This window comes from Spinacia oleracea, chromosome 2, assembly GCF_020520425.1.
Source record: "Spinacia oleracea cultivar Varoflay chromosome 2, BTI_SOV_V1, whole genome shotgun sequence".
Taxonomy (NCBI): Eukaryota; Viridiplantae; Streptophyta; class Magnoliopsida; order Caryophyllales; family Amaranthaceae; genus Spinacia; species Spinacia oleracea.
Genome location: NC_079488.1, coordinates 83,016,376 through 83,043,038, shown reverse-complemented (window position 1 = coordinate 83,043,038; position 26,663 = coordinate 83,016,376). Strand labels below are relative to the sequence as shown.

The following is a 26,663-nucleotide window of genomic DNA, read 5'->3' as shown; positions in this document are numbered from 1 at the left end:
CTAGCTCTTGGGAGTCTCAGGAGCATCCCCCAGAGGAGCATCCTTCGAAGAACCCCCAGCAGTAGTATCACCTTCGGAAGCCGCCTTCTGGGCCCGAGCCTCTGCAAGAGCAGCTTGGCGTTCAGCTTCAGCTTCGTCTCGATCGGCCTGGCACTCCACCAAGTGATCCTGGGCCCTCATCCAGAGCGGAACCTTCTCATTCCAAGGGAAATGAGGCATGTGCTTCGCGAACATCCGCCGAGCACCCAGGATGCCATTCCAGTATTGCTCTCTACACTGATCAGCAGTGTAGAGGTCAACTCTCTCTTGCTCCAACTTCCGAATGGCAGCATCTTTCTCTCGGATCTTCAGCTGGAGAACGGGCACCTTGTCAGCTTGATTCTGAACAATCTCCCGGTGCTTGATAAACTGCTGAAGCCTCGCCTCCGCTTCCTGGCTCTGCTTAATGGCCGCCTCAAATTTAGACGTCATCTCCTTGAGAAGACTGTCTTTTTCTTCAAGTTCGCTCGCAAACTTGGCAGCCATTTCTCTCCTCTCCCTGTCGAAGGAAGCTATCTTTTCAGCATCCTCTTCAACTTGGAAAGTGAGCCTCCCAACTTCGGCCCCGATCTGTTCCGCCGCTTCCCTAGCCTCACGACTGTACTGAAGGTACAGTTGCTTGAGGTCCACCATCTCGGCCATGAGCTGCCCAGCCTTCTGGTCCAAGACAGGGATATCACGAGCATAAGCCTCCTGATACCTCCTCAGCTGCCTTTCCTCAACCGAGCTACACTCGGAAGCGAACGAGGACCAGAAAACAGCCTGGGAAAGAAGAAAAGACAAGAAAAGATGAGGAAAGAAGACAACAAACCAAAAACGGAACTCAAAACAAAATTTCCAACACTTACCTCATTCAGATAATATTGGGCCATCATAGCTGGGTTCCTCTCCTCAGCTCCAGGAACCCTCCACTGCGGGTTGGCCCGAAGAAGATTCTCCCGTGCAGCTTCGGGACCCACCAAAGATCCCACGTGAGCCATGGGGTTCTCCCCCAAAACCGGAGCTCTGGCATAGCGAGCCATCGCTTCCCTTACCTCCTCGGGGATCCGTTTCAGCGGAACATCCGAGCAAGGGTCAGCGTGGATCAGTCTATCCAGGGCCGAGGTCGAAGTGGAGCCCAAGGTCGAATGACGCCTCTTCCTCGTCAGACCCTGCTCGGGTTCCTCCTTCTCAGCTTCGGGAACCTCTACGTGAGCTTCGGTGAGATCCACCATCTCCTTATCCGGACTTTTCTCCCTTTCGAGAGAAACGTCAGCAGCTTCTTCCTTCTGCTCGGCCACAATAGGGACATCCGAGCCAGGAACAAGGTCGGCTTCAATTGCCTCCATCACCTTGGTTATATCCTGGATCTCGATCCCTAAAGCAGCAGACGGCTTCAGCGGAGAAGGGATGGTATCTTCCTCAGCCAGCGGTTGGTCCACGGGAGGCGGTTCCACAACCACCACACTCTTCAACTTCTGCCCGGGCAAGGGCATGAAGTGAAGGAGGTTTTTGGGAGGAGGCATGACTTCCGAAACCACTTCCTACAGGGCAAACGCTCAAAGGTCAGTTTCAGAAAAAGAGAGAACAGACCACAAAAGCTCTAAGTCAGAACAAATACCTTCTCCGAAGACTGATCAGCTTTCGCCTTCTTCGGATGCGCAGAAGGCCTCAAAAGAGTGCTGCTCTTCCTTTTGCGCTGATCCTAAACAGAAGAAACCAAGGGTCAATAAAGGTAAAACAAGACAAAGGAAGGAATAAAGAAAAATCGCGAAGTACCCGGTTCCTAGATAAAGAGATATCTATCCGAGCCGGAGATGAAACCGAAGGAACGGCACGCGGCACAGCGTCAGTCCCAGGACCCTAAAAAGATGGTCCAGGACCAAGACGTTAGCCGACGGCCAACCAAAAAGAAAGACAAACAAAAGATATTGAGACTAGAAACACTCACCGGATCCGAGGTTGTCCTCAAATCAGGGAGCACGACTTTCACTGGAACAGCTTCGGGAGAAGAGGCAGAATCCCACGGATCAGCTCGAACTTCAGATATCCGAGCGACACCCGACGGAGACAGCACGTAATCCTTCAAGCGAGGATTACGAGGATTCTCCTTCCCGAACTTATAATCAGGGGCCGAGTCGTGAATGGTCTTCAGATCCAAAGAAATACCCAAGACCACAGGATCAACGCAGCTGAAGCCGTACTCTGCAGAAACAAAGCACAAAACGAAATCAGTAAAACGAGACCAAAAAGGAAGAGGGCAAACTTACTAAAGCACGGTCCCAGCCGAAAGACACCTACCCCTGTCAAAAATCCTGCTGAGACCGGCAACAGCAAGAATGTCCTCCCGCAAAATATAGTTGAGGTTCGGGAGCCAGTTGGACGGCAATTTGTAGTTGTCCTCCCGAGCCAAAAACCACTGGAGGAGATCCACGTAGTGGTGATGGTTCCGATCCGGAGCAGCCACGCTTCGCATATCAGGATCAGGAGTCACAAACCACTTCGGAGGGCGGTAAAAATGTGGATGCTTCGGATCTGTCGGCACACGAACGAACAACCACTCCGTCTTCCAGTTATGATCAGAGCTGAGGTAAGGGTAGGCCGTAATATAGTTCGGCTCCCCCTTTCTTCGGGATCTTTTGTTGATAATGGTCCACCAACCATACCCATCCCCCTTGGAAGCATGGTTGAAAGACAGATCGTGCAGATCCCGAAACACGGCAACAGAGCATGGAAAGTTAATAAAATCGCACACCCATCTAAATCCGATGATGTGCCTCATAGATTTGGGGGTAAGCTGGGCCAAACTGATGTTATACGACACCAGGAGCTCGGATATGAAGGGATCCAAAGGAAAGCGGAGGCCGTTCTCCAAATGATGAGTATACACAGAGATGAACCCCCTCGGCGGATGAGTCACCCGAGGACGCTCCTGGTCGGGAAGCTCGCACCAGTACCCCAAGGCGTGCTGGATTCCGTATAACTCTTCGGCCCTCCGATGGTAATGCCCCAGCTTCGCCTCCACCAACCAGTCACCACTGACCGATTTTTCCAAGGGACCATCGATCTTAGTGGTCTCATGCAGAATCGGGGCATACTTACCCTGCGGATCAGCTTCAGTCCAATGAACTGGAAACTCAGGGTAGGAGCGGCGCACACCCGAAGAGCCAGCCTTTTTACCAGAAGTTGCGCGTTCAGACACGCTAGACCCGCCAACAACATCATCTTTCGAAGCATCCCAACCAGTCGAACGCCTCTCCACTGGCCTCTCCGAAGGCCGAACCCTCGAAGTTTTCGGCAACCTTCCCGAAGGCACGTTCTCCCTCTCACTAGAGGAGCCAACGACGAACTTGCTCTTGCCCCTATTCTTTGCCATGGCCGCGAATTCTCGGTCTAGGGTTGAGATTGAGGGGTAGAAGGAAAAACGAAGAAAAAAAGGAGAATTCAGAAACAAATTACCTTCTTCCGAAGCGGAATTCGCCGATAAAACGAACAGCACAAGTTCCCGAAGTCCAAAGTTGGCCGAATTTCGTAGATCTGAAGAAACAAATCGCACTGCGATCGCCGGAATTTAGAGAGAGAAAGGGTTTGAAAGAAGGAGTAAAAAGTTCGAAAAGAGCAATGCACCCCGTATTTATAGAAAAGAAAAGGGGCGCATCAACTTCCTCAACCCACGATCTACACGGCACAATACAACTCCCAACACTTGTCATCAATGCAAATCATCCCTTTTCAAAAAAGAGAGGGAACTTTCGGACTTCTGACAGCTGGAAACCCACCCATTTAATTCTAAATGGACCGGGTCTGGGGGGCATGTTGTTTGGGCTCCCAATTGATTCTCAATTGGGCCACTAAGTCCAAAGCCCAATGGCTCTAAACAACAACATCAAACCTACCAATGGCTATTCAGCCATCCATTAAGGCCCAAGGCCCAATAACAATAAGTGACCTATGGGCATTTATTATGCAAACACGTAAAATTTACCGCCTTAAGACTACTCTTCTAGAGAACTTCTCTCTAGAATCCGAGCATCATTCTTACTTAGGCATCGGAGGGGCTTTCCTCGGAAACACCCCCGAGGCTAGTAACTTTGCTATTGTGCAGGTGAATTCGGACTCCACTCATTCAAACAAGCAAGATCTTCAACACATACAAAAGGGCCTTCATTCGAAGCCCATTGTTTCCATCTTTACAACACCGGAACACAGTCTACTAGTCTCTTATTCACCTAGCTCATCAACGACATATTCAATTATATATAGTTATATACTAAGGCTCTGTTTGGTAAGGTGTAAAACGTTTTTATTGTAAAATGATTTTCCACGGAAAACATTTTTCAAAGAAAAACACAATTCCAAACTAGTTTTCCTTTGTTTGGTACCTTAAAAGAAAATGGGAAAAGATGATGAAGATTGAGGGGAAGAAAGGAGAGGGAGGTAAGGAGGTAAGAACGAAAAGTGGTTTTCCTCCTTTTCAAATGGAAAAGGGTTTTCTACCTTTGAGGGAGTCATGAAAAATTGTTTTTCATCCTTTACCCAACCAAACAACGTAAAATGATTGAAAATGGGAAAATTGTTTTCCATGAAAACGTTTTACGCCCTACCAAACAGAGCGTAAATGCAAGTTAAAAGCTTAAATTAAAAACATTTGCGTTACCTCAGAACATTTCTTAATAAAACACGTAAACATTTGAAGCAAACAAAAAACAAAAATTGACAAGAAACAGTACACACAAGTTAGGGTAGTATTTTCAAACAAACAATTAAATGACCTTCAAAGTATCATATATTGAAATCAAATCATTATTCCTTTCGTCTCTAAAAAATTGTCCCATATTTCTTTTATGGATGTTGGTGTACTTTCCCACTTGTTCGCTATCTCTCTCCTCATATGCCCACACTACTAACGCATGTGCACATTTTACTATTTATTCACGTGATAGTAAACAAGTTCTTTTCACAACTCTTATAAACATTAAAAAACGAGCATCCCTACATATTAAATTTGTTCGTGTTGAAACTTATTAGGGTTTAGGGTTTGGGTTCTGTGTTCGTGTTTCGACCTTAAAAGCAATTTGTATTGTACACCTCGTGAATCAATGTACATTTTGTATCCAATTACTTCGTATAATAATTCAATTTCATTAGAGGAAAACGACGTCGGATACAGCACCTAAAAACTCAACTACCCCACAATCGGAAAAGGCCCGATGATAATCAGCTCTCATCAGCTTGAGAGTCTGGAACAACTGAACAAGGAAGGACTCTATAATAATTCAAAGATTCAATTGGTAATTTTTTTTTAATATTTCCTTAATTATCTTGTTAATCCATGATATTTTCAACATTCCCAGGGTTAATTTATTTATGGAAATATCTTCAATTTGATGTTTGTCGAATTAATTTTGTGATTAAATTTCTTGTGTCCAGATCTTTGGCGGGCAACATTGCTGCAATAGTGAGGTTCAAAGCTCATTATGGTGAGAGAATTTGACACCCTTTTCATTATTTGAGCTTAATTGTTGTTAAATTTCGTCAATTGTGATTGAATTTATAGTGAATTGGAACTAGAACTATGTTTAGTGGTTGCTGTGATTTTGGGGTTGAATTTGTTAAAATGAGTTGTTTTGGATCTTCTGGGATTGCTTTTGATCAACAACAACACCAAAGGCTTAGTCCAAAATGATTTGGGGTCGGCTAACATGAACCATAATAAGGAACAATCATAAAATGATTTGGGGTTGGCAAGAATTTCTGGGATTGCTTTTGATCTGGGTTTTTTTTAATCTAAATGTGCTTTCTTTAGCTAAATAGTGCAGAATTTGTGAATGATCGTTTTTCAATTGATTTCTTGTTCTGATGATGGTATTCCCATCTAAGGATGAATGTTATGGCGAAACCTTCAAATTTCTCTATGACGTTCTGTTACGTGCTCTTTCCGTTTCACCTTAAGTATCCATGTTGCACACTCGTCACTCGATGCTCTGATGTGGGTATGAACACTTTGAAACTTCAATCGTGTTGGTGAGCGTGCATAATCTTTGGAAAATGCGCGACTCTAACAACTAAACATGTACAAGTACATCATTAGGGCATCTTTAGAATAGGTGATCAAGGCTAATTCTTAGTTGTTTAGATTTTGAATTGATTTGTTTCTGTGCATCACTATACGTGTTTGATGCTAGAGGGATTAATAAGTTGTGGGTCCGAATGATCATAGGTTTACCACTCTAGTTTTGTTGATGAGGGAGGAGTAACAAAAGCTTGTGGTTGTCCACTACTTCCTTTGAAAAGCCATATCAAGGGTCCTGCTCCAGTTTCAGATCAAGGTTAGGCTAATAACGATTCATTTGTACTCGCTTATCCTTTTGTAAATGAGTTCTGCTACCTATTTCTCCTGTCGTTGATCAACGTGTGCTATGCAAACTTGTGCAGAAAGCATTGATATTGTTGATGAAGCAATTACCTTTTTCCGCGCTAATGTCTTCTTCAGGAATTTCGACATAAAGAGCTCTGCCGATAAGCTGCTTATCTACTTGACATACTATGTCAATGTTGCTTTGAAGAGGCTTGAGGGATGCAGAACATTGGCTGAAGGTACCAAGGCCATTATTAATTTGGGTCTTGAGGAAGTTCCGGTGCCTGGAGAGTCTGGGTTTCCTTTCCCTGGTTTATTCACACCTCCTAAAGGCCATCAGGAAGCACGTAAATTTCTCAACTTCATCCTTACTATAGCTATTATAGATTATAACGTAAACTTGCATGTTTAGCTATTAAATCTGCCTCTTTGAAGCATGTTTCTCCAAACTAGGATTTAGGATTACCAATTCGCATTTGAAAATGCATATGCAAAGGCCAAATTTCAGGATTAGAGCCATATTATCTTCATACTTGACAACCCAAAATGCACTTTTGCAAATTTTTTGGATTCAGAACCGTGTTTGTCAGCTTCATCCTGTGAAATGACCTGATTAAGTGTTCGATTAGGCTTTTCCTCTGATTTGCTACAACGTGTTGTTATCAGATGTCATGAAGTAGGTTATTTTGTTTCCTTAGAACAGCGGAGATTGTCATAAAACAACAGCTTCTGATGTTATCACCTACGTAACTGATAGCTGGAACTTGGGTATTGGACTATTGGTACGGTATCACACAATCACACCCATGTTTATGTCCAAATGTCGTGAAAAATTACCATATTGGTCCATAGTGAAGTACTGAAGTGTCAAGTATCAACACTCGTATTAGAACGTGGAGGATTCAACGTAGAGTGCTTGAGGCCGTAAAAAGAAGAGTCTAGGTTAAATATGTACCACTATTGTTCCATTTCTCAGATATTGAAAAACAGCATGCTCCTTTTTCAGTCTAGTTTGATAAAACCCGGGGGAATGTTATGTTGAACTGATTCCAGTTGCCTACCATATGACATTCGGCAACTCAAAACTTTCTATTTACCTTGTATTTTTCCTCCCATGTGTAAACAGTGTTATTCAGAAACTACCTGAAGCAGATAAGAGAAGAAACAAGTGGGAGATTACTGGGCGTTGCTTATCGACCTAATGGCACTCCAAATAAATGGTGGTTGGCATTTGCTAAGAGGAAATTTGTGAACATCATTGCACTGTAATCAGCTGCTTGCTTGCCAGAAGTACGTGTCAGAAAGAACGAAGAATGAAACAAACATCCAGTTTCAAACAAGTAAGACTGCTCTATGAAATCTGTTCTGCTATGGTGAAAAGAACGTAAAACAAATTAATCAAACGTGTAATTCTTCAAACATTTTTCGACTAGGCAATCAAATTGATGATTATCTCAGTAGGTGTTCTGTATAAAGAAATCTACTAATCTGTGCAGAACCTCTTTAACATACTTGTATGATATCATGCCTGTTGTTCGCGAAGCTAATCAAGTTCGTATACTCTGTAACAGCAACCTCGGTATATCTTAGCACATATGGGCACATTGGTAAGCCATGGTTCAGTAGTTGTGCAACACGAAGCACCTTGCGCGTGAACTAGTTCATTTCTCATACTGCTCTCGTTTTCTTTTGTTAAATTTTTTTTTTTTAAGTAAGATACAGTGTAAAGCTAATCATGTTTTCTCTCAAGATGTGAAAATAAGTTTTTTTCTTTGGTTACATGACACTCATTTTATCCACAATTATTTGTTACATTGTTTACACCATTCATATAGAAAATTTTAACCTAATTTCACTTGAATATCTTTTTTCATAGTTGTGTTATTTTTTCTTCCACTTCTCCACTTCACTCATCCTAAACTAAACCACTTACTACAAAAAGATATGTGATAATTTATTTCTTAACATAAAAAATAACATATCAGCTTTCAACTATCACCTTTTCAATCTCATCTAACTTATCAGTTTCAACTCTATTTCATTTAGTGTTGCCAAACAGAGTCATATGTGTATTATTTTCACATCGAAAGAGGATATTTCGATTGTTTGGCTGAATAGTCGAACTCATTATTCAATATGTACTCCTACTACCGTATTAGATCTTCTCTATTTTCTCTATTATACATACAATTGTCGATTTAAGGAAGGGACCATCCATTTTTAGTTCTCAACAAAACGGCTCAATTCTCCATGCATGGATAAAGGATTCTTCTTTCTAAAATTTTAAAATTTCATTGTCCGTATGAATAGAGTTAACATGAAAGACAATCTATATCTCTCTTTTCCATGTTTAAAGACCATCTATAATTTTATTTTATTTTCCCTTTTCTTTTATTACACTTTGAATTCTCCTTTTGAACCAAAAACAATGCAAATTTTGTTACTTTTACTTTTTCAGCCCTTCCTTTAAGACTATTCCATCTTCTAAAGAAGCTCTCCTTAATATACCAATAAATAAATTAAATGAATAATTAAAAAAATATAATAATTTTCACATATTTTGGAGAGTTTTGGTCCCATTATAAAAGAAAAAGGACGGTCTAGGAAGAGATTTTAAAATAAAAAATAATAAAATGGATATTTTTTTACTTTTATTATTTTGAGAAAAGCAAAAGTTTAGATTCCATGGATAATGGATGGACAAGAAAACATCTCTAGGGTACAAAATTATGTTATGATGATTTTAAGATGACCAGTGTAATGATATATTAATAATCATCATCTTTTACCACTTACATTACACTGCCATTGCAGGCACAATGTTTGATTTCTCCAGCTTAAAATGAACTACTTAAAAGAAAGTAGTGTTAAAGTTGGTGATCTATATAGTATAATCTTTCAATTTGGCTACCTTTGTATGTATCTTTTGTCTATAAATTGCACGATGTATGATCAAATTTCGTCTATATCGTTTTCCCTTGGTTGCTCTTTGTACATCAGAGAAAGGGATAGCTCGAACAATGACTTTAATTTGGATACGTTCTTTTCACCTAGTGAGACTTAAACTTATTTGAACTTACCTAAGCTGAACTTATATGAAATTATTGTAACTTATTAGACTGATTAGAACTCATTGTAAGAGAGTAAACTCGAGAGAGTAAAATTATAGTATGACTTGATTGCAAGGTATTGTAACGTATTGTACCAAGTTGGACCTGATTGATATTTATTGAATCTAATCAGACCTGAATGCAACAGAGTAAACTTATTGACGATCTTATCTACTTAAATGCGCAATTTAGAAGGTGGACCATAGTGCACATAGAGCATGATGCACCTTAAGAACATTAGTATATAATTAAAAGAACATCTGGTTACGTAAAAAGAACATGGACATATATTTTTTTATATTTTTAATAAATTGTGATTTTTTATAACAAAAAAGTAAAACATTATATTGCATGTTCTTTTGTCGTAGTATCATGTTCTTTTGTTTATGCACATGTGTTCTTTTGGTGCACATGGTGCACCATGGTCTATGTGCACCATGGTCCATAGTCCACGGATTGACTTAATGAACTTATTGCAAATGAAGATTGTGTTTTTTAAGGTGAGTAGAACGGCTATGAGAAACTTGAGTTGTTAGCCTAAAAATAGATAAAGTATCTTGAGTGAAAGTAGTGGGTTGATGGTGAAACAAACATAAGTAACTGTCAATACATATCTTGAGAATATGATTGACTACTACATTACACCAACCTCTACATAATGATCACAAGTTGCTGGTTAATAAATCTTATTAACCATCATAATTTGTTGTTGTGTTAGTGTTTAATTATGTTGAAAGGCTTAATTAGAAGCATTAATTTTATTTTTTTATAGTGGTGGAGCAAAGATTTGGGTCTTCAAATCTTGATATATCAATTCTTGGCCCCAAATTTACACTAAAATTGTGTTGATAATTTCCAGCTTCTACTAATTACTCTCTTGTTAATATCCCGTTAATTCAACAACATTTAGCTTTTCCACGTCATGTAGGGACATACTTTCAAATATTGATGATACTTTGAAAATTCAGCGATTTTCGACAATAATATTCAAAGAAGTCAAAATTCCCAAAATGTGTCACTTTTTCACAAAATTCTCTATGTACTGTATACATCATCAAGAAAAGTTACTGTTTTTTTTAATAATTCAGCACAATATCATCAATTCAATTGGTAAATCGCCATTAATACTTTTCTTATGCGTAAAGGACAAAAAAACCTAGTGAGCTCATTAATACTTACTCCCTTTGTCCTGCAAACACAAACCAGGTAGATACTTTCTTCCTTCTTAATTTCATGCAAATAGAAGCCCACCCATACATGATACAACCACCGTTCTTCACCGCTGCCCCGAACTCAGCGAGTTCGCGCTGAGCTCTCCACGCAGAGAGAACAACTTTTATTCTTTATTTAAAAAAATTAAACAAAATATGACTTCAATCCATTAACTGTTCTTTTTTTTTATTAAGGTAATCCATTAACTAATCTAACAACCAATAGATTACTTATTTATTTTTTGAACCAATCAAGGCAAAGTACTCCTTCTGTTCTTGTTTATTAGTCCCTTTTGAAATATTGAACAATCCACTAAAATGACACCTTGTATGTGAATCTCTAAAGAATTTCACCCATGTGACGAGAAAAAATTAAGAAAATATGAGTAGGTAGTGTTTAGTATTGTTAAATTAGAAAATAAAGGGATCGCTTGCATATTTATTTGGGACGAAAATGGAATTACACTTGTAATATACACAAATTCTTGTTTATAAGGGGTGTACAATAAATATTGTACACCGAACTAAAAGTTAACTCAAAATGCTTTAAAGTTAAGTTTATATAGGTAAAAGTTATCAATTTTTTAGTGATAAATTTTTTCATTTTAGTAAAACTTATTTCTTCAAAATCACTAATAACTTATAAAATTAATCATTTAACCCTTTCAAATGTTTTTCTATCAACTTTTTTTTGCTAATATAAAAGTTAATTAGAACTAGGTTAAAGTTACAAAAAAATGGGTAAAAGTTATCTTGGTGTACAATAAATTTATTGTACACCTTGTGCGCGCAAGACCTTTTGTGTAATATAAGGGTAAAAGGAAATATTGTTGAACAAATAAGGAAAGATTCTAAAAGGGACAAATAAAAAAACATCACAATACGAAAAGGGGACTAATAAATTAGAACGGAGTACACGTATTGCTATGTAAAAGGAAAAATGCTCAATGTGAAGAACCAAAACAAGACACCCTTCCTTCAAAAAAAAAGACACCCTAAACGAGTAAACGAAATACGTAAAAAACAAAAATTAAAGAGACGGATATAGTAATTTTATTGAAATCAAACGTTAAAAAAAAAAAAATTGAAGGGAAAGAGTCTTTAATAGCCAAATTTCTTCGGAGAAAAGTCTTTGAAAATGTACATTGAGATTTAATAATTTTATTAACCATCATAATTTGCTATTATGTTAGTGTTTAATTACGTTTAAAAGCTTAATTTATTTTTAAAAGGTATGTTTAAAAGCTTAATTACCAGTATTAATAGTGGAGCATAGTCCATAGATTTCGGATCTTCAAATCTTGATTTGTGGGCCCAATCAACACTAATTATATGTTGATCATTTCTAGCTTATACTCCCACCGTCTCTTTTTGTTTTTTACGTTTGGCATTTTGCACGCGTTTTAACGACTAATGAATGTGCATTGTGATTCGTCTAAGTTTTTATGTAAACGTGAAAAATTACGTTTATTTATAATGTTTTCACTCTTATCAAAATTCTGATATTGGAAAAATGAGAAAAATTTAATGTCGCAATGAAAAAGTGTGAGAGATTAAATGACCCAATGGATTTAATTGGTTAAAATAATAATTGAACACAATTTTTGATAGAATATTAAATCATCTATGTGATAATATAAAAGGAAATGTAAAGAACATTTTAGGACACCCAAAATGAAAAACGCAAAGAATAAAAAGATACGGAGGGAGTACTAATTACTCTATTGTTAATATCCCTTTAATTCAACATCAAAGACCTTTTCCACGTCATGTAGGGATACTAAGAAAACAAAAAACTAATGCTTTGAAAGTATACATCCAGATGAATCTAATATACAGAGTATATATATAAAGTTTCATGTATAGTAACTATGTTTTCTTATGAAGGTAAGATGAAATGTTCTACCGGGTCGAAATTCGCACGTGTCAACCCGCCCTAAGTTGCGTGCTAGACACTTTAAGAGTGGGGGAAATGGTGAAGGAGTTCTTAAGTGTATACTACCTCCATTTCAAAATGATCTTCATATTTTCGTTTTAGTCCATTTAATAATGTTCTTTACACTTTGCTTTATTCTATTTTTAAACATAAAAATTTATTATCTTATCCTTTTTACCACCTCAATATTTATAATACTTACTTTCTCTTACTTTATTCATTTTCTTCACCCAACGGCCACCCATCCACTTTTTTACACATTTCTCTTACTTTCTCTATATTTTATTATATTCAACCAACTTTCCCATTTTCAATACTTGTACAAATACTAACCGTAAAGATCTTTAAGCGAATGTCATGGTACGACTAATCTATACCTCTATACCTAGTATTTAAAAAGGGAAACCACATTTGATTAGATAACATGTGTCAACACATTTGATTAGATGACACGTGTCATCAATTCTTTCCTCCATCAATTTGGTTTTTTTCTTTGTTGTTTGATATATTATACAACTCCAATCGCCCCTCTCCCTCCATCTTCCTCATACAACATCTATTCGCCAATCTATGCATTCAACATTTTCCACTCCATCTTCCCGATTAGCTCTCAATATTAATACACTATTTAATTTATGTATTCTTTCAACTTTCAAAATTTACCTTTATTTAAATCATATATTCTCTCTAAAATCACAATCTCAATACTTTTAGAACTTATAAGAATAGACTAAATAACCACTATACAACCGTCCATTTTGAACGGGCAAAAAAGCTAGTTATAATCAAAGTAGAGCATGTAAATCGTGCAAAAGTTAAATGCATCTAAAGATAGCAGATGAATTATTTTATTATTTATAACTTTTTTATTGCAAGAAAACTTTTTTGAATAATGGTTATCATCTAATTTTTGTTTTATTATGTTTTCCATACGCTTAGCCGCCTAGGTGCCCGTGTCATAATAGTACATATAGTGTGTACATGGAAAACATGATTTTTGTGTGGGTGTTTTTACAACTATGTTTCTTTTGTGAGTCCAATTCCTACCTATTATTTTCATATAATGTACATGCAATTAAGTTAATACAGTAAATAGTAATCACGATGTCTCTATCATTTCTTTGGTGACTTGGAGGTCACAAGGTAGAGATCTATCATTTACGAAATGCTTACAAGTGACTCAAATGTAGACCTCCACTTACAATATTTACTGTTTATGTAAATAAGAATGATAGTAATTACGATGTCGATCTCTATCGTTTTTCTTATTCATATTGATAATTAAATAGTTCAATGATGTACTCCGATATGTGAATGTTATGATTTTACCGAAAGCCATCTTCCCGGGAGAGAGGGGGGGTAGGATTGTGGGGCTAGGGTGAATATGGAGCGACCTGATCTCAATACACACAACTTCCAGGCCGGAAATTGAGCTGATCTAATCGAGTGTAGATAATTTTCAAATGACTCAAATACGATATATTATATAACAATTGAATCTCTATTTTATAAGGGAACTCCTAGGATCATTATTGTAAATGAACTTTTAGTGTCCCCTTAAAAAACAGTATAAACTATAAAATGATCCTACAATATTTTTTTTTTTTTTTTTGTGTGCGGTGATAAAGGAGGGCAAAGCCCCAAGCAAACAAAGAGGAAAAGAAATACAGTAAAGCGAAAAAAAAGGAAAAGACAAACTAAGACAAACTACTCAACGACTACTACCACAGCAACTAGCTCAGTCCACCATACGAGAAGTCACCGGCGCCAATCTTGTCCAAGAAACTCCACCTAGGTCCTTCAATAAAATAGCACGAAGATCCTCCGGGATCGCCTCTAGCATAACAAGCTTTTGACTCGACCGAACACCTAAGTTAGCTAACCAATTCACGGCCCGGTTAACTTCTCTATAAACTATATTAACATTAACTGTAAAACAGAATAAAAAAGAATGAAGGAAAATTATTCAATTAAATACTTAATCACAACCGAAAAAATGTCAAAAATAAAAAAGAAAATCACAATAAAATACTTAATAACAGAGATTTAAATTTTTTAAACAAATAAATAAAAATCAATCCCCCTATTTTTTTTTTATGTCTACTACTTTTTCTTTAGAGAAATTTTACAACTAATTTTTACTACTGACCAACAGGTAATTTTGTTTTATTGCCATTTCATAAAGTTTTGTGCAGTTACTATTTGCACGGACTCTAATGCAATATTTAACTAATAATATATCCAATTTCTTATGTGAAAAAATTATAAAAATTGATATTCTAAAAATACATACCGACACCAATTTAACAAGATCTTACATGTAACATTTTGATGTATATAACTAGTTAGTGGCCCGATGCCCCAAATTTTATTGTTTTTCTTATTTGGTTTTTGTCCGGTTGATGATTGTTTTCTTTGCAAACCTTTGTGTATGTTTCTATTTAATTTGTTGCCAATATTACAGAATATCCTCCAAATATATGAAGGTTTCCAGAATAGTTCCTAAGATCAAATACTTTATTTTTGCAAGTCTTACTTGATTGGTACTCTGTATAAAACTTTGTTTTTTCTAATTCACTTATAAACATAAGAAATTTCTTAAAGCATCAATTATTATAAATTGAATAACAAAAAATATATTATATTTTTAGAAAAACACACAATTGATTAGCTAAAGAAATAGTACAACAATTAACTTTTTTTTATGTATGATCTGATTAATTAATAAAGATTAAGTAAAATTATTATAATAGGTTATTATTCAAATATATATTGGGCATTAAAGTTTTAGTACTTATAAGAATGATTTTTGTCTTTTTTCATTACTTTAGAGTCACACGTTACAATTGTAGAGATGGTTAGAACTTTACATTATGAATTAGAGGTCATGGGTTCGAACATTGATACTAACATTTTTGGTGATAATAAATTTGAGTAATGCAAAGCCTTTCAGAAATGAAGGTACTTTGTAGTATATATGTTCACGCATTGCGTGTATCTAAAGCTAGTATACTAATAATAGTAGACCGATAATTAAGAGTGTACATGTGTACTCGATCTCAATTTCTGGAAGCTTAAACTTTTGATAGTAAATGATTACATAACCTTATTGCCTATGAACATGAGCAAAAATTCACAAGATCCAATGCGAATGATGGAAACTACTATTCAACTAATTAGTGACATATACCAATATACCATTATAACATTCATCATCATTGTCTTCCACATTTCACCCCTTTAACCTAGCTATAAATCTATAATAGCTGGTACACTTCCTCATATATATTAATATTATAAACATTACATTAAATTTTATTCAATTATTATTATTATTATTATTATTATTATTATTATTATGTGGATCCTCATATGATCAAAATCATTGCGGCATCTTGATTTTTATATATTTTTTAATTTAATTTCTACGAGTTCTTATATTTTACGTACTCAATTATTATTCTACACAAGTGTTGTGAGTATCCAGAAATAAAATAAGTATATTTTATTTAGACTCTGTTATATTCGACTTATTTTGACTTATTTCGACTTATTTTAGACAAAATAATTTCAACTCGGAAAAAATGAGTTTTTTTCAGACTTTTTTAACACAAATAAGACAAGATAAATATTTTTTCAGATAAAATAACTTCAGATAAGTTCGGTTAATTTCAGATAATATTAGTTCAGGCAAAATAAGTCGAATAAAACGGACCTTATTTATTATTGTAATTATTATTATGTGGATCCACATAGGATCAAAATCATGCGGCATCCTTTTATAATTATTCTTTTAATTTAATTTCCCTGGATTTCTTCATGAATTATGATGGAAAGTGCAAGTTCATCATCTCTCCGATCGAAAGTAAGATTAGTGTACAACTAGCATAAAAAGGACATAAAGCAAGCAAAGCATGCCCCTTTGATTAAAGTTAAAGGGTATTCTTGTCATTTTCAAATTTTTTTTTAACAAAGACGAAGAGAATCAAACTTTACTTCTCTTTCCTTTCTTTTATTTACGCAAAATCTTTACCTTTAAAATTTATGTTTTCATTTTTCTTGGTTGATAACTTTAGATTTTTGTTATCCAAGCGGCTTTATTTTTTCTTGCTTTTTCTTTGCCTTCGACTTTATAGTTACATAATATTTCCTCCGTTCTTATTTACATGACACAATTGAGTTTTGGACACTATTCACCCAAACTCCTTTGACTTCCTTTTGTGATTTATACGTAAGAGAAAACATAGTCGTGCGGGGTCTTATTAGATTCGTGTCGATAAATATTTTTTAAATATCAACTTTTTATATTTTTTTTTATCCATAATTGAAGATATTAACGATTGAAGTCGTGCGTTGGCAAACGTGCCTAAATAATTGTGTCATTTAAAAAAGAACAGAGGAATTATATCCATTTCAAAATAATCCTACTGTACTGGTACCTCGCACAGATATTTCTGGTCAGCTTTACAGATCAGACTCATTGGAAGTGAGGGGGATTATATGGAAAATCCTCACTCGCACAGATATTTCTGGCCAGCTTTACAGATCAGACTCATTGAAAGTGAGGGGGATTATATGGGAAATCCTCACTCCCAAAGAACCCCTAGTGAGGTTTGATCCCATAACCTTGAGGTTATGAAGCCAAACCTTTACCACTAGGCCAAACATTACTTGGTACTGCTCCACCTATACTATACATGCCAAATAAAAAGAGTAATTATTGTGTGAGCCAAGTCACAAGAGTGTAGTACGAGTAATACATTGGTAACTACATATATCTAATTAAAAACATAAGATCGAGTAACCACTATTATTATTATTTGAAAAAAAAAAGTGAATTCGTCTCATGAGGTAATTCACCTAGCTTGTGATTTAAGACCGTCGTAGGTACCCTCATTCTTAATTAAGTCAGTTAATTAAATAAAATCATACTAAGTACGGATTACATAATAAAATAGTTATCGACATGGAAAATATGTGATTAATTTAAGCATAAGAGGAGAGAGAAGATCGATCAAAAGGAGAATAGAAAACAAAAAAATGATGAAAGCAATAAAGCAAAGAAAAATTGAACGACTACTAGGAAAGCAACAAATAAAATAAAAGCGACCTAAGAAATTAAAATTTGTTTTTTTTTTATTATTTATACACGTCAAAAGATGACGAACAAAATATTAAATTATCAAACTAGAAGTACAAAATCAAAACAAATATACCTCGTAACAAATATTTACAACTGCTGATGTAAGCATGCATATTGCATTATTGCTATGAATATGAAGACTTCCGGCTCATAATGATGAGGTTTTGGTCCAAGAGTGTATTTATGATAAGTTACATGATTGTGGTTTATTTGTAAAAAGAGAATTACTCTGTGATTTCGTACTTCCTTCGATTTTTAGTACCCGCAATGTTTGGAATTTTAACACTATTCACATATTCTATTTTGACTGTTATTTGTGATTTATATATAAGTTAAAATATAGTATTGTGAGATCTTATTAGATTCATCTCAATGTTTATTTTCAAAATATCAAATTTTTATAATTTCCGATTTAAGAGATTTAAAGATATTAATAATTAAAGTTGTGCATTCATATGCGTAAAAACGAAAACCGTTGCAAGTAAAAATGAACGGAGGAAGTATAAGTTATCGGTCAATTAACTTTCAAAGCAAATTCTTTGTTGCATTGAAAACCCTTTTAAGTTAGATTAAACTAGTTTAGGGCCCGTGCAACGCACGGCTACTACTAAAATAATTTATTATTTTAATAGTAACTAAAAGACGTACTACCTCCGTTCCTAAATGATCTTTACGGTTACTATTTGCACGGTAATTAAGGAATTTTGGTGAACATGTGATGGTGGGGTAACAAATGGAAAATGAGTGGCTATAAATTGTCCAACAATGTGAGTGGGTGGAAACTAATATTAAAGTATTGTGAGTGGGTAAGTTATGGTGGACCAAATAAGAGTAAAAATGGAATAAAGTAAGAGTGTAAAGAAGTTTCAGGAACGGACTAAAACGGAAAGCGTAAAGAACTTTTAGGAACGGAGGTAGTATGATATTAGGAAAACATGAAAGTAAAAAGGATATATGAAAAGTATAAATTCGAAGTTGTGTAAAAAAATATTCAAATGAACTAAATTTGCATATTACTATACAAAGTTAAAAATTATAGTCGTTTACTTGTATGTAGAACGATCTAACAACGTTAACCAAACCCGAATGATTCAAGACTAATTTTCGAAAAGACCCGAGCATAACCGAGTTAGTCAAATACAACATATTTTGAATTGAGTAAAATCTTGATAAATAAACTTATATGTTAGTCTACTTACCATGTATTATTATTTAAATTAACATTCGTACTTACCAGTTACCATGTATTATATTATTAATAGTAGACTAACATTAGAAGTTCATTTATCAATATTTTTTATATTTCTTATCAGATTAAAAAGTTATAATAATACATAAAAAAAATTATATCATAAACGAAAAAATAATATTGATTTAACTTTCCTCCAATAATATATTATGCAGTACACATCTATGGTAATTAATATATTTTTATCTTAGTTTCCTTAAAAAACGTAATGTAATTTATTTATTTTAAAGTAAAATATAAAAAAAACATTTTGGCGGGAAAAAGTCGCACCAGGTGTTGGAGTTATGGTATATCTAGGGTTCTAATATGTTTAGGAAACTAGAGTTGTGTTAGTTTAGGAAACCAATAGAGTCCTAAACCTAATAGGGTTATGTTATGATTTCCTATATAAACCAATTATGTAACCAAGTTATGATTAAGTCATTCAGTCATAATATCACCCATCAATATTATTCTCTATAGTTTATCATGGTATCGGAGCTATCCATAATTTTGGATTGATCCTACGCTTCCGCAAAATAGTCTCCGGCCGGTGGGTATGAGTTAAAAACCCACCGGCTGGATTTGTAACTCTCTAATATTGATTGACAATAATATAGGTTAATGGGTTAATCATAACTTGGTTACATCATTGGTTTATATAGGAAACTATAACATACCTTTATTAGGTGTCGGACTCTAGTAGATTCCTAAACTAACACAACTGATCTAGTTTCCTAACATACTAGAACCCTTGATATACCATAACTCTAACACCAGGAAATGACACGTGTCATTCCGTGCCTCTTTTAGTATATAGTAATAGATAATATAGAGTACTATGTAATGTGTGAGAAGAAATATGTGTTGACCACAAACCAAATAAGATATGAGATAAACAAATAGAGACATCCATTTATGATATGAGGCAATCTTTATCGACGAAGGGAGTACTTCGTAACATACTCCCCCGTTCTTGGAAATCGTAAAAAATAACGTCGAAACAACAAAAAGGAATATAACAAGTATTTGTATACGAGTAGCATGTACTCCCCACCAAACTGTTAAAAATTAATGTTGTAAGAACAAAAAGGAATGGAGTGAGTATGTATAAAAAAAATATTCTTACCGATCCAATGCCGGTAATATACAGAGTATAATCACCTTTGATAGGGGTGTCTAATGTAACATTTCTTATCAGAGTATAAAAAAAGTTATCTTATAATCTAGTCTCCGCCTCTTCGAAAACCATTAAAATAAAGTAGAAACAACAAAAAACGGTTCAAACCTTGGCGGACCTTGATTTAATATAATCTTGACCGCTCGGTCTTTCTCTAAAAACAAAAACAAAAAAAGGAATGCAACGGAGATGAGAATAATTAGCTCCCGCATCTAAGTATAATTAGCAATACAAATACAAAATGTCAGAATAATAAAGAGGAACATAGCAAGTATAATTAGCACCCCGTTGTTTTTTTGGTGTTAGCACCCGATTCATCCTTAGAGCTAATCCGAATTCGGAGTGAGTTTTAGGTGAATAGGTTCCAGTCCCCTCCCAATTCCCGTTGTTAGGTGTATTGGAAAGGAAACCCATTAAAGAATACAAAGTCGAAAGAACAAAAGGGAACGGACAGAGTTGCGAGTTGGCCGAGTATATAACAAAAGGATACTCTTACTAGGTCCCAGAAGTAGTCGTACAATTTATTTACAGCATTCCTTGTCATCTTTATCATCCCGTTCTCAGAAAGATAGAGACACAGAGTACAAATTAAAGAAGAATAAAAAGCAAAAATCTTTAGCTTAAATTTGAAGACTCTTCTTCCTTCCTTTGTTAATGATAGGATGTTTGATTCCATAAACACCTCAAGAACAAGTTTCCCAGATTCCCTTCCACTTTTAACATAAAAAACCCAGTAGTAATTTCATCATGTTCTTCTTCTTTATATTCATACTCATACACTGAATAAGAAGTTTCTATTTTCAGTATTTTTCTAATTACCAAAACAAAAAGAATCAGTAAAATGGTCACTTCCTTTCCTTATTTAGCACCATTCAAATTCAACCTCCTCTGTTCCTTCTTCTTCTTGTTGGTCTTGTTATTATCTTCATCTCTTGTTTCAGCCTCAGATTTTGAAGCATTGCTTACTCTGAAGCAAGGGTTTCATAATCATCCAGAAAACTGGGATTCGTCGAATTCGAGCTCAGTTTGTTTATGGACAGGGGTGAAGTGTCATCATGGGAGAGTAATCTCGTTAGACTTAACAGATTTAAACATTGAAGGGTCTGTTTCGCCTTGTGTATTATCCACCGTAGACAGTCTCATTCATCTCTCTTTAGCAGGAAACAACTTCTCGGGCCGCCTCGACGAGTTCAAAACAATGAGTAGTCTTAAGTTCCTTAACCTCTCCAACAACAAATTTGATGGTGGGTTGGATGGTTGGAACTTTTCAAACCTTCCAAACTTGGAGGTTTTCGATGTCAACAACAATAACTTAACTTCCTTTCTTCCACTTGGGGTGACAAAGTTGAAAAACATAAGGCATTTGGATTTGGGGGGGAACTTTTTCTACGGCAAAATCCCACAAATCTATGGTGAATTAATCAGCTTAGAGTATTTGTTTCTCGGAGGAAATGATCTTCAAGGGAGTATCCCAAAAGAGTTGGGTAACTTGACAAATTTAAGGCTACTTTTCTTAGGGCAATACAATGTGTATGAAGGTAGTATCCCAAAGGAGTTTGGTAAGTTGGGCAACCTTGTTCATTTGGATGCTTCAAGCTGTGGATTATCTGGGCCGATACCCAAGGAACTGGGGAATTTGGTGATGTTAGACACACTTTACTTGCATATGAACCGCCTTTCGGGTGGATTACCGAGAGAAATAGGGAATCTTACGGGTTTAACCAACCTCGATCTTTCGATAAATGCATTTGTTGGGGAGATACCACATGAGTTTGTCAACCTTAAGAGTCTCAAGTTGTTAAACCTGTTCATGAACAAGTTACATGGCTCAATCCCTGACTACATTGCTGATGGTTTGCCTGAGTTGGAGACTCTTGGGTTGTGGAAGAACAACTTCACCGGCGAGATACCGCGAAATTTGGGCAAGAATGGGAAGCTTCAAGTCCTGGATTTGTCTTCCAATAAGCTCACTGGTACTATCCCTTCAAACTTGTGTGACTCTAACCACCTTACTGTCTTAATCTTGATGAATAATTTCCTTTTTGGACCTATCCCAGAGAGTTTAGGCTCTTGTCTTAGTTTAATTAGGGTCAGATTAGGCCAAAATTACCTTAATGGTACTGTCCCAAATGGGTTGCTTTACTTGCCCCAAATCAACTTGTTGGAGCTCCAAAACAACTATCTTTCTGGTAATTTGTCTGAAAATGTGGATCCTTGTGTGTTAAACCCGGCTAAATTGGACCAGCTTGATCTTTCTAATAACCTTTTATCTGGGCCTTTGCCGAATTCCATATCCAATTTCAGTTCGATCCAATTTCTTTATTTTGAGGGGAACCAGTTTTCAGGCCCAATTCCCAAGTCAATTGGTCAACTTAAGCAAGTAATTAAGCTTGATCTTAGCAACAATTATCTTTCTGGGTTAATCCCTTCTGAAATTGGAAGTTGTCCTCATATTACATATCTTGATTTGAGTCAAAACAATCTTTCTGGGTCAATTCCTCCAGAGATTTCTAGTAATACAATAATGAGTTACTTGAATTTGTCTAGGAATCACATTAACGGTTCGTTACCCGTATCGCTAGGGTCCATGAAAAGTTTAACAACTGTGGATTTTTCCTTGAATGATCTATCCGGAAAACTACCCGAGTTTTCCGCGTTCAATGCCTCCTCCTTCGTGGGTAACCCGTTACTATGTGGGTTGTTTTTGAACAACCCATGTAATTTGTCCTTGGTCCCTAGTCCTAGTCCAAACATAAAATCCAGTGGTGAGTATAAGCTTATTTTTGCACTTGTTCTTTTGGTTTGCTCCCTAATTTTCGCGGGGGCGGCGGTATTCAAGGCAAAATCCTTTAAAAAGGGGTCCGATTCTTGGAAAATGACCACGTTTCAGAAAGTGGATTTTAATGTTTCGGATATTATGGAATGCATGAAGGACGGTAATGTGATTGGAAGAGGGGGAGCGGGAATTGTTTACCACGGTAAAATGGCATGTGGGTCCGAAATCGCAGTAAAAAAGTTGTTAGGTTTCGGACCCAACAACAAGAAGCATGACCATGGTTTCAGAGCCGAGATTGAAACCCTGGGACAAATAAGGCATCGAAACATAGTGAGGTTGCTGGCGTTCTGCTCAAACAAGCACACGAATCTGTTGGTGTACGAGTACATGCGTAACGGGAGCCTCGGGGAAGCGTTACACGGTAAAAAGTTAGGAGCCTTCCTAGGGTGGAACATGAGGTACAAGATTGGAATTGAGGCTGCTAAAGGACTTTGTTACCTTCACCATGATTCTTCTCCATTGATCGTTCACCGTGATGTTAAATCCAATAACATTCTCTTGGACTCGCATTTCGAGGCACACGTGGCGGATTTCGGTCTTGCCAAGTTCTTGTCCGGCGCATCAGAGTGCATGTCAGCAATTGCTGGTTCTTATGGTTATATTGCTCCAGGTATGTCACACTCATTCTCTCTATTTTTTTAGTTACTTTTAATTAAATTCGTTTAAGTTACTTCATTTCTTTACGGATTATATATGTAGTATATCAAAATCACATATCATATGAAAGTCTAGATTTCATGTCAATGTTGTTAGTGATTAGTGAACAAGGGAGGCCCCACTTTGGCTTAATACAATTTGCTAAATTGTGATTGTCCGCTGAACGTTGGAAAACATGCATATAAAAAACCCTATAATTTCATCATTTTTCATTTTTAAATATCTTTTGAAATTGTATCAATTTCCAAACAATTTGCTCAATTTTCATTTGTAGATATTAATAAAAGTGTCCATAAATAAATCTAATAAATAAATTTGTTGTCATGTTTAAATAAACAAAATTTACCACAACGATAAAATCAAAACGTTACTCAAATGATAAGTTTATTTTATCCGTAGTTATATCTTTAAAGTCAAGATATAAGAAGCATTACGATTAATTCTTTTCTCACTATATATTATATATTTTTATTGTAGCCATATCCTAATTTACGGTGGTAACAAATCTAAAATTGAGACATCCGTTGGAAAACATGCATATAAAAAACCCTATAATTTCCTCAATTTTTATCACAAATTATGAAGATATTAATAACTGTGTCAAAGATTAAATCTAAAAAGTTATTCAAATAACCATTTTAGTTACAAGTACGGAGTATATGAGTATATCCTTAGATTTAAGAAGTAGAAATCATTTTTCTCCATAAACATTATATTTATAAATTTTACCGCCGTTTGATACTAATTTTGCAGAGGTAATTTTTTGTAATTTTTTTTCTTCTAAAATCAAGATCTGTCTTGAAACAAACAAAAGACTGCAACAGTGGGCATTGTACTCTCATTCTCAATGTCTAATGAGTGTGACCAAACATTATGATTACGGTGATCATTAGCTCTATTTTAAACCTACTGCCACTCGCATCCCTAGATCCAAAACTAAGGTCACTACAAATTTACAATAGAAACCCATTATTACCCTGCTGCATACGGCATTACCAAAACCTTTGTGGGCTACATAGACAGACCTGACAAAATTGACGGGTAAATCTATCCATATAGATTTGAATTATCGAACTCTAACCTATTTTCAAAATCACAAAACTATGAGAATAATGGTCTAAATAACGCATACTTATAATTCTATTCACTTTGTCTGGTCTACTCGAAAGTCGGAATTAAAAGTTTCTGGTTGAGTTTGATGTGATTCTTCTCAATTTAGCCTAAACTGGTCCAGTCTGGTCTAATTTTTCTTGGTCTTGGCTCATCTAATTTTTTCCGATTTTAACTGGTCTGATTCATACTATACATGTTCGGTTTAGTGAAGTCATATTTACAAGATATGCGCCCCTCACTTGGTCGGTATATTAAAACTATTGACGTACACGGTTCACTATTTTGACGACGTGGAACACACATTTGAAGTAGGGTATGTCCATGATTTGTCGAGGCTAAAGTGAAGGATGTGTGGGGGGACTAAAATGTTGGTGTACTGTAAGGTGTCAGAGGAGCAATATTTGGGGGAGGGGGGGGGGGGTTTTATGAGAATTCTATGGAAAACAGCTAAAGGCAAAAGAAAAAAAAAGAAAAAAAAAGAAGCAAAAGTGGTAAAATAAAAGCAAAGGCTAGTTGACTGATGATAATCTGTTGGGCCAGGCCAGGCCAGTATGTGTCATCCATCGTGTGCTGTGAAAGTGAACACCACATGCACATTTATTATCGTGCCCACTTCCCCCCATTTCCCATTTCTCTCTTATCAATTTTTCTTTTTTCTCCTTTTTAAAAGAAAGTGACACTATATGTTTCTTCTTTTTCATATTTGTTTAAAAAATGTTATTTTGTTCGCCTTATGGCATAATAGAGGTAGTAAACAAGATGTTTGGATTGGTTGTACGTTCAGATAGAAAGCCATTGTGTTTGGTTTCAAGTTGAATGGAGTCTAATAATGTTTGGAATGGGCCTGACCTCCCTTAGAAATGTTGGAGTCTGATCATTATGTGTTTAACTTTTGAGTTAGAGGTTAGGACGGAATATTAGCCCCTTCACTTTTAGTCTAACTGTCTAAGATTCTGTACTGAGCAAACTGTACAAGTCACAGTTTCAGAGTTGGGTCTATAAAGAATCCAAATCGTTTGATTCAATATGAATTTCCCCAGAAATCAGATATGATTCTGTTTCTTTTTAAGGTACAGACAATAATAAAATGCAATCTGTTTAGTGTTCAGCATCTGATTCTAATTGCTATCAGTAACTTTCTGTACACAAGTACCTAAGTATATAGCAATATCAACGTCTAACTATTATTTATTGACAATGCAGAATATGCATACACCTTACGGGTGGACGAGAAGAGCGATGTATACAGTTTCGGGGTGGTTCTGCTAGAGCTACTGACAGGAAGACGTCCTGTTGGTGATTTCGGAGAAGGGGTAGATATAGTACAATGGTCAAGAGTCCAAACAAATGGGCGAAAGGAAAAGGTGCCTCTTATCATTGATTCTAGGCTAACAGCAATACCCCAAGATGAAGCGATGCATTTGTTCTTCGTTGCCATGTTATGCACCCAAGAAAATAGCGTTGAGCGTCCGACCATGAGAGAAGTGGTTCAAATTCTATCAGAGTATCCTTACCATGTTATGGGATATCAACCTGCTCCGTCGTCTTCGTTACTCATTAATAACAGCAATAATAATAATAATAATAATAATAAGCAACAATCTAATGATGTTAAAAAAGGATAAAGGTTGTTGCATCAAGCATCAGGAAGAAATTGTGGTATAAGGGTTATTTTTTTTGGGGAAATTTTTGATAATTGTGTTTAGAAATGTAGGTTTTGTTATTATAGCTAGTCTTCTACTATTGTGAAAATTAATATGTAAACATTGTGTTTCTAGTTTCACTGTCTAATTAGATTTAGGCATAGAGTGAATATTGGACATGGAATATATTATATAATAATAATATATATACAAAATAATTATTATGATTC

At 35.7% G+C, this 26,663-nt stretch overlaps 3 protein-coding genes across 5 annotated transcripts; 2 read left to right on the top strand and 1 right to left on the bottom strand.

The window, feature by feature from the left end:
• LOC130467959 (uncharacterized) lies at window positions 1-4,001 on the bottom strand. Of its 2 annotated transcripts, XM_056837141.1 has the most exons (6): window positions 2,320-4,001; window positions 1,970-2,223; window positions 1,798-1,881; window positions 1,640-1,723; window positions 888-1,562; window positions 1-801 (listed from the first exon to the last, which is right to left on the bottom strand). In XM_056837141.1, exons 1-6 carry the CDS (start codon window positions 3,392-3,394, stop codon window positions 1-3), a joined length of 2,973 nt encoding a protein of 990 aa, XP_056693119.1. In that variant the 5' UTR covers window positions 3,395-4,001. The 2 variants fall into 2 exon arrangements, with proteins under 2 accessions (XP_056693119.1, XP_056693120.1); XM_056837142.1 differs by lacking the exon at window positions 1,798-1,881.
• A 1,158-nt stretch (window positions 4,002-5,159) lies between these two features.
• LOC110805896 (actin-related protein 2/3 complex subunit 3) lies at window positions 5,160-8,155 on the top strand. Of its 2 annotated transcripts, XR_002538142.2 has the most exons (6): window positions 5,160-5,309; window positions 5,449-5,498; window positions 6,239-6,347; window positions 6,454-6,723; window positions 7,503-7,716; window positions 7,948-8,155. XR_002538142.2 is itself a non-coding variant. In XM_022011514.2 (5 exons), the coding sequence occupies exons 2-5, from the start codon at window positions 5,496-5,498 to the stop codon at window positions 7,643-7,645; spliced, it is 525 nt and encodes a 174-aa protein (XP_021867206.1). In that variant the 5' UTR covers window positions 5,161-5,309; window positions 5,449-5,495; the 3' UTR covers window positions 7,646-8,155. The 2 variants fall into 2 exon arrangements, 1 of the variants encoding a protein (XP_021867206.1); XM_022011514.2 differs by having other exon boundaries at window positions 5,161-5,309; window positions 7,503-8,155.
• Window positions 8,156-20,693: 12,538 nt separating this feature from the next.
• Window positions 20,694-26,663, top strand: LOC110805884 (leucine-rich repeat receptor-like serine/threonine-protein kinase BAM1). Its single transcript, XM_022011501.2, has 2 exons — window positions 20,694-23,630; window positions 25,994-26,663. Exons 1-2 carry the CDS (start codon window positions 21,026-21,028, stop codon window positions 26,413-26,415), a joined length of 3,027 nt encoding a protein of 1,008 aa, XP_021867193.2. The 5' UTR covers window positions 20,694-21,025; the 3' UTR covers window positions 26,416-26,663.

What these genes read in the sequence shown, in the direction of transcription:
- LOC130467959 (XM_056837141.1), bottom strand. Translation starts at nt 3,394, where the DNA reads ATGGCAAAGAATAGGGGCAAGAGCAAGTTCGTCGTTGGCTCCTCTAGT. An exon ending in CAGCAGGATTTTTGACAGGG is followed by an intron (nt 2,224 to 2,319) that starts GTAGGTGTCTTT and finishes TTGTTTCTGCAG; the next exon opens with AGTACGGCTTCAGCTGCGTT. An exon ending in CTGATCAGTCTTCGGAGAAG is followed by an intron (nt 1,563 to 1,639) that starts GTATTTGTTCTG and finishes TTTGCCCTGTAG; the next exon opens with GAAGTGGTTTCGGAAGTCAT.
- LOC110805896 (XM_022011514.2), top strand. An exon ending in TGCTCCAGTTTCAGATCAAG is followed by an intron (nt 6,348 to 6,453) that starts GTTAGGCTAATA and finishes AAACTTGTGCAG; the next exon opens with AAAGCATTGATATTGTTGAT. An exon ending in TAAAGGCCATCAGGAAGCAC is followed by an intron (nt 6,724 to 7,502) that starts GTAAATTTCTCA and finishes ATGTGTAAACAG; the next exon opens with TGTTATTCAGAAACTACCTG.
- LOC110805884 (XM_022011501.2), top strand. Translation starts at nt 21,026, where the DNA reads ATGGTCACTTCCTTTCCTTATTTAGCACCATTCAAATTCAACCTCCTC. An exon ending in TTATGGTTATATTGCTCCAG is followed by an intron (nt 23,631 to 25,993) that starts GTATGTCACACT and finishes TTGACAATGCAG; the next exon opens with AATATGCATACACCTTACGG.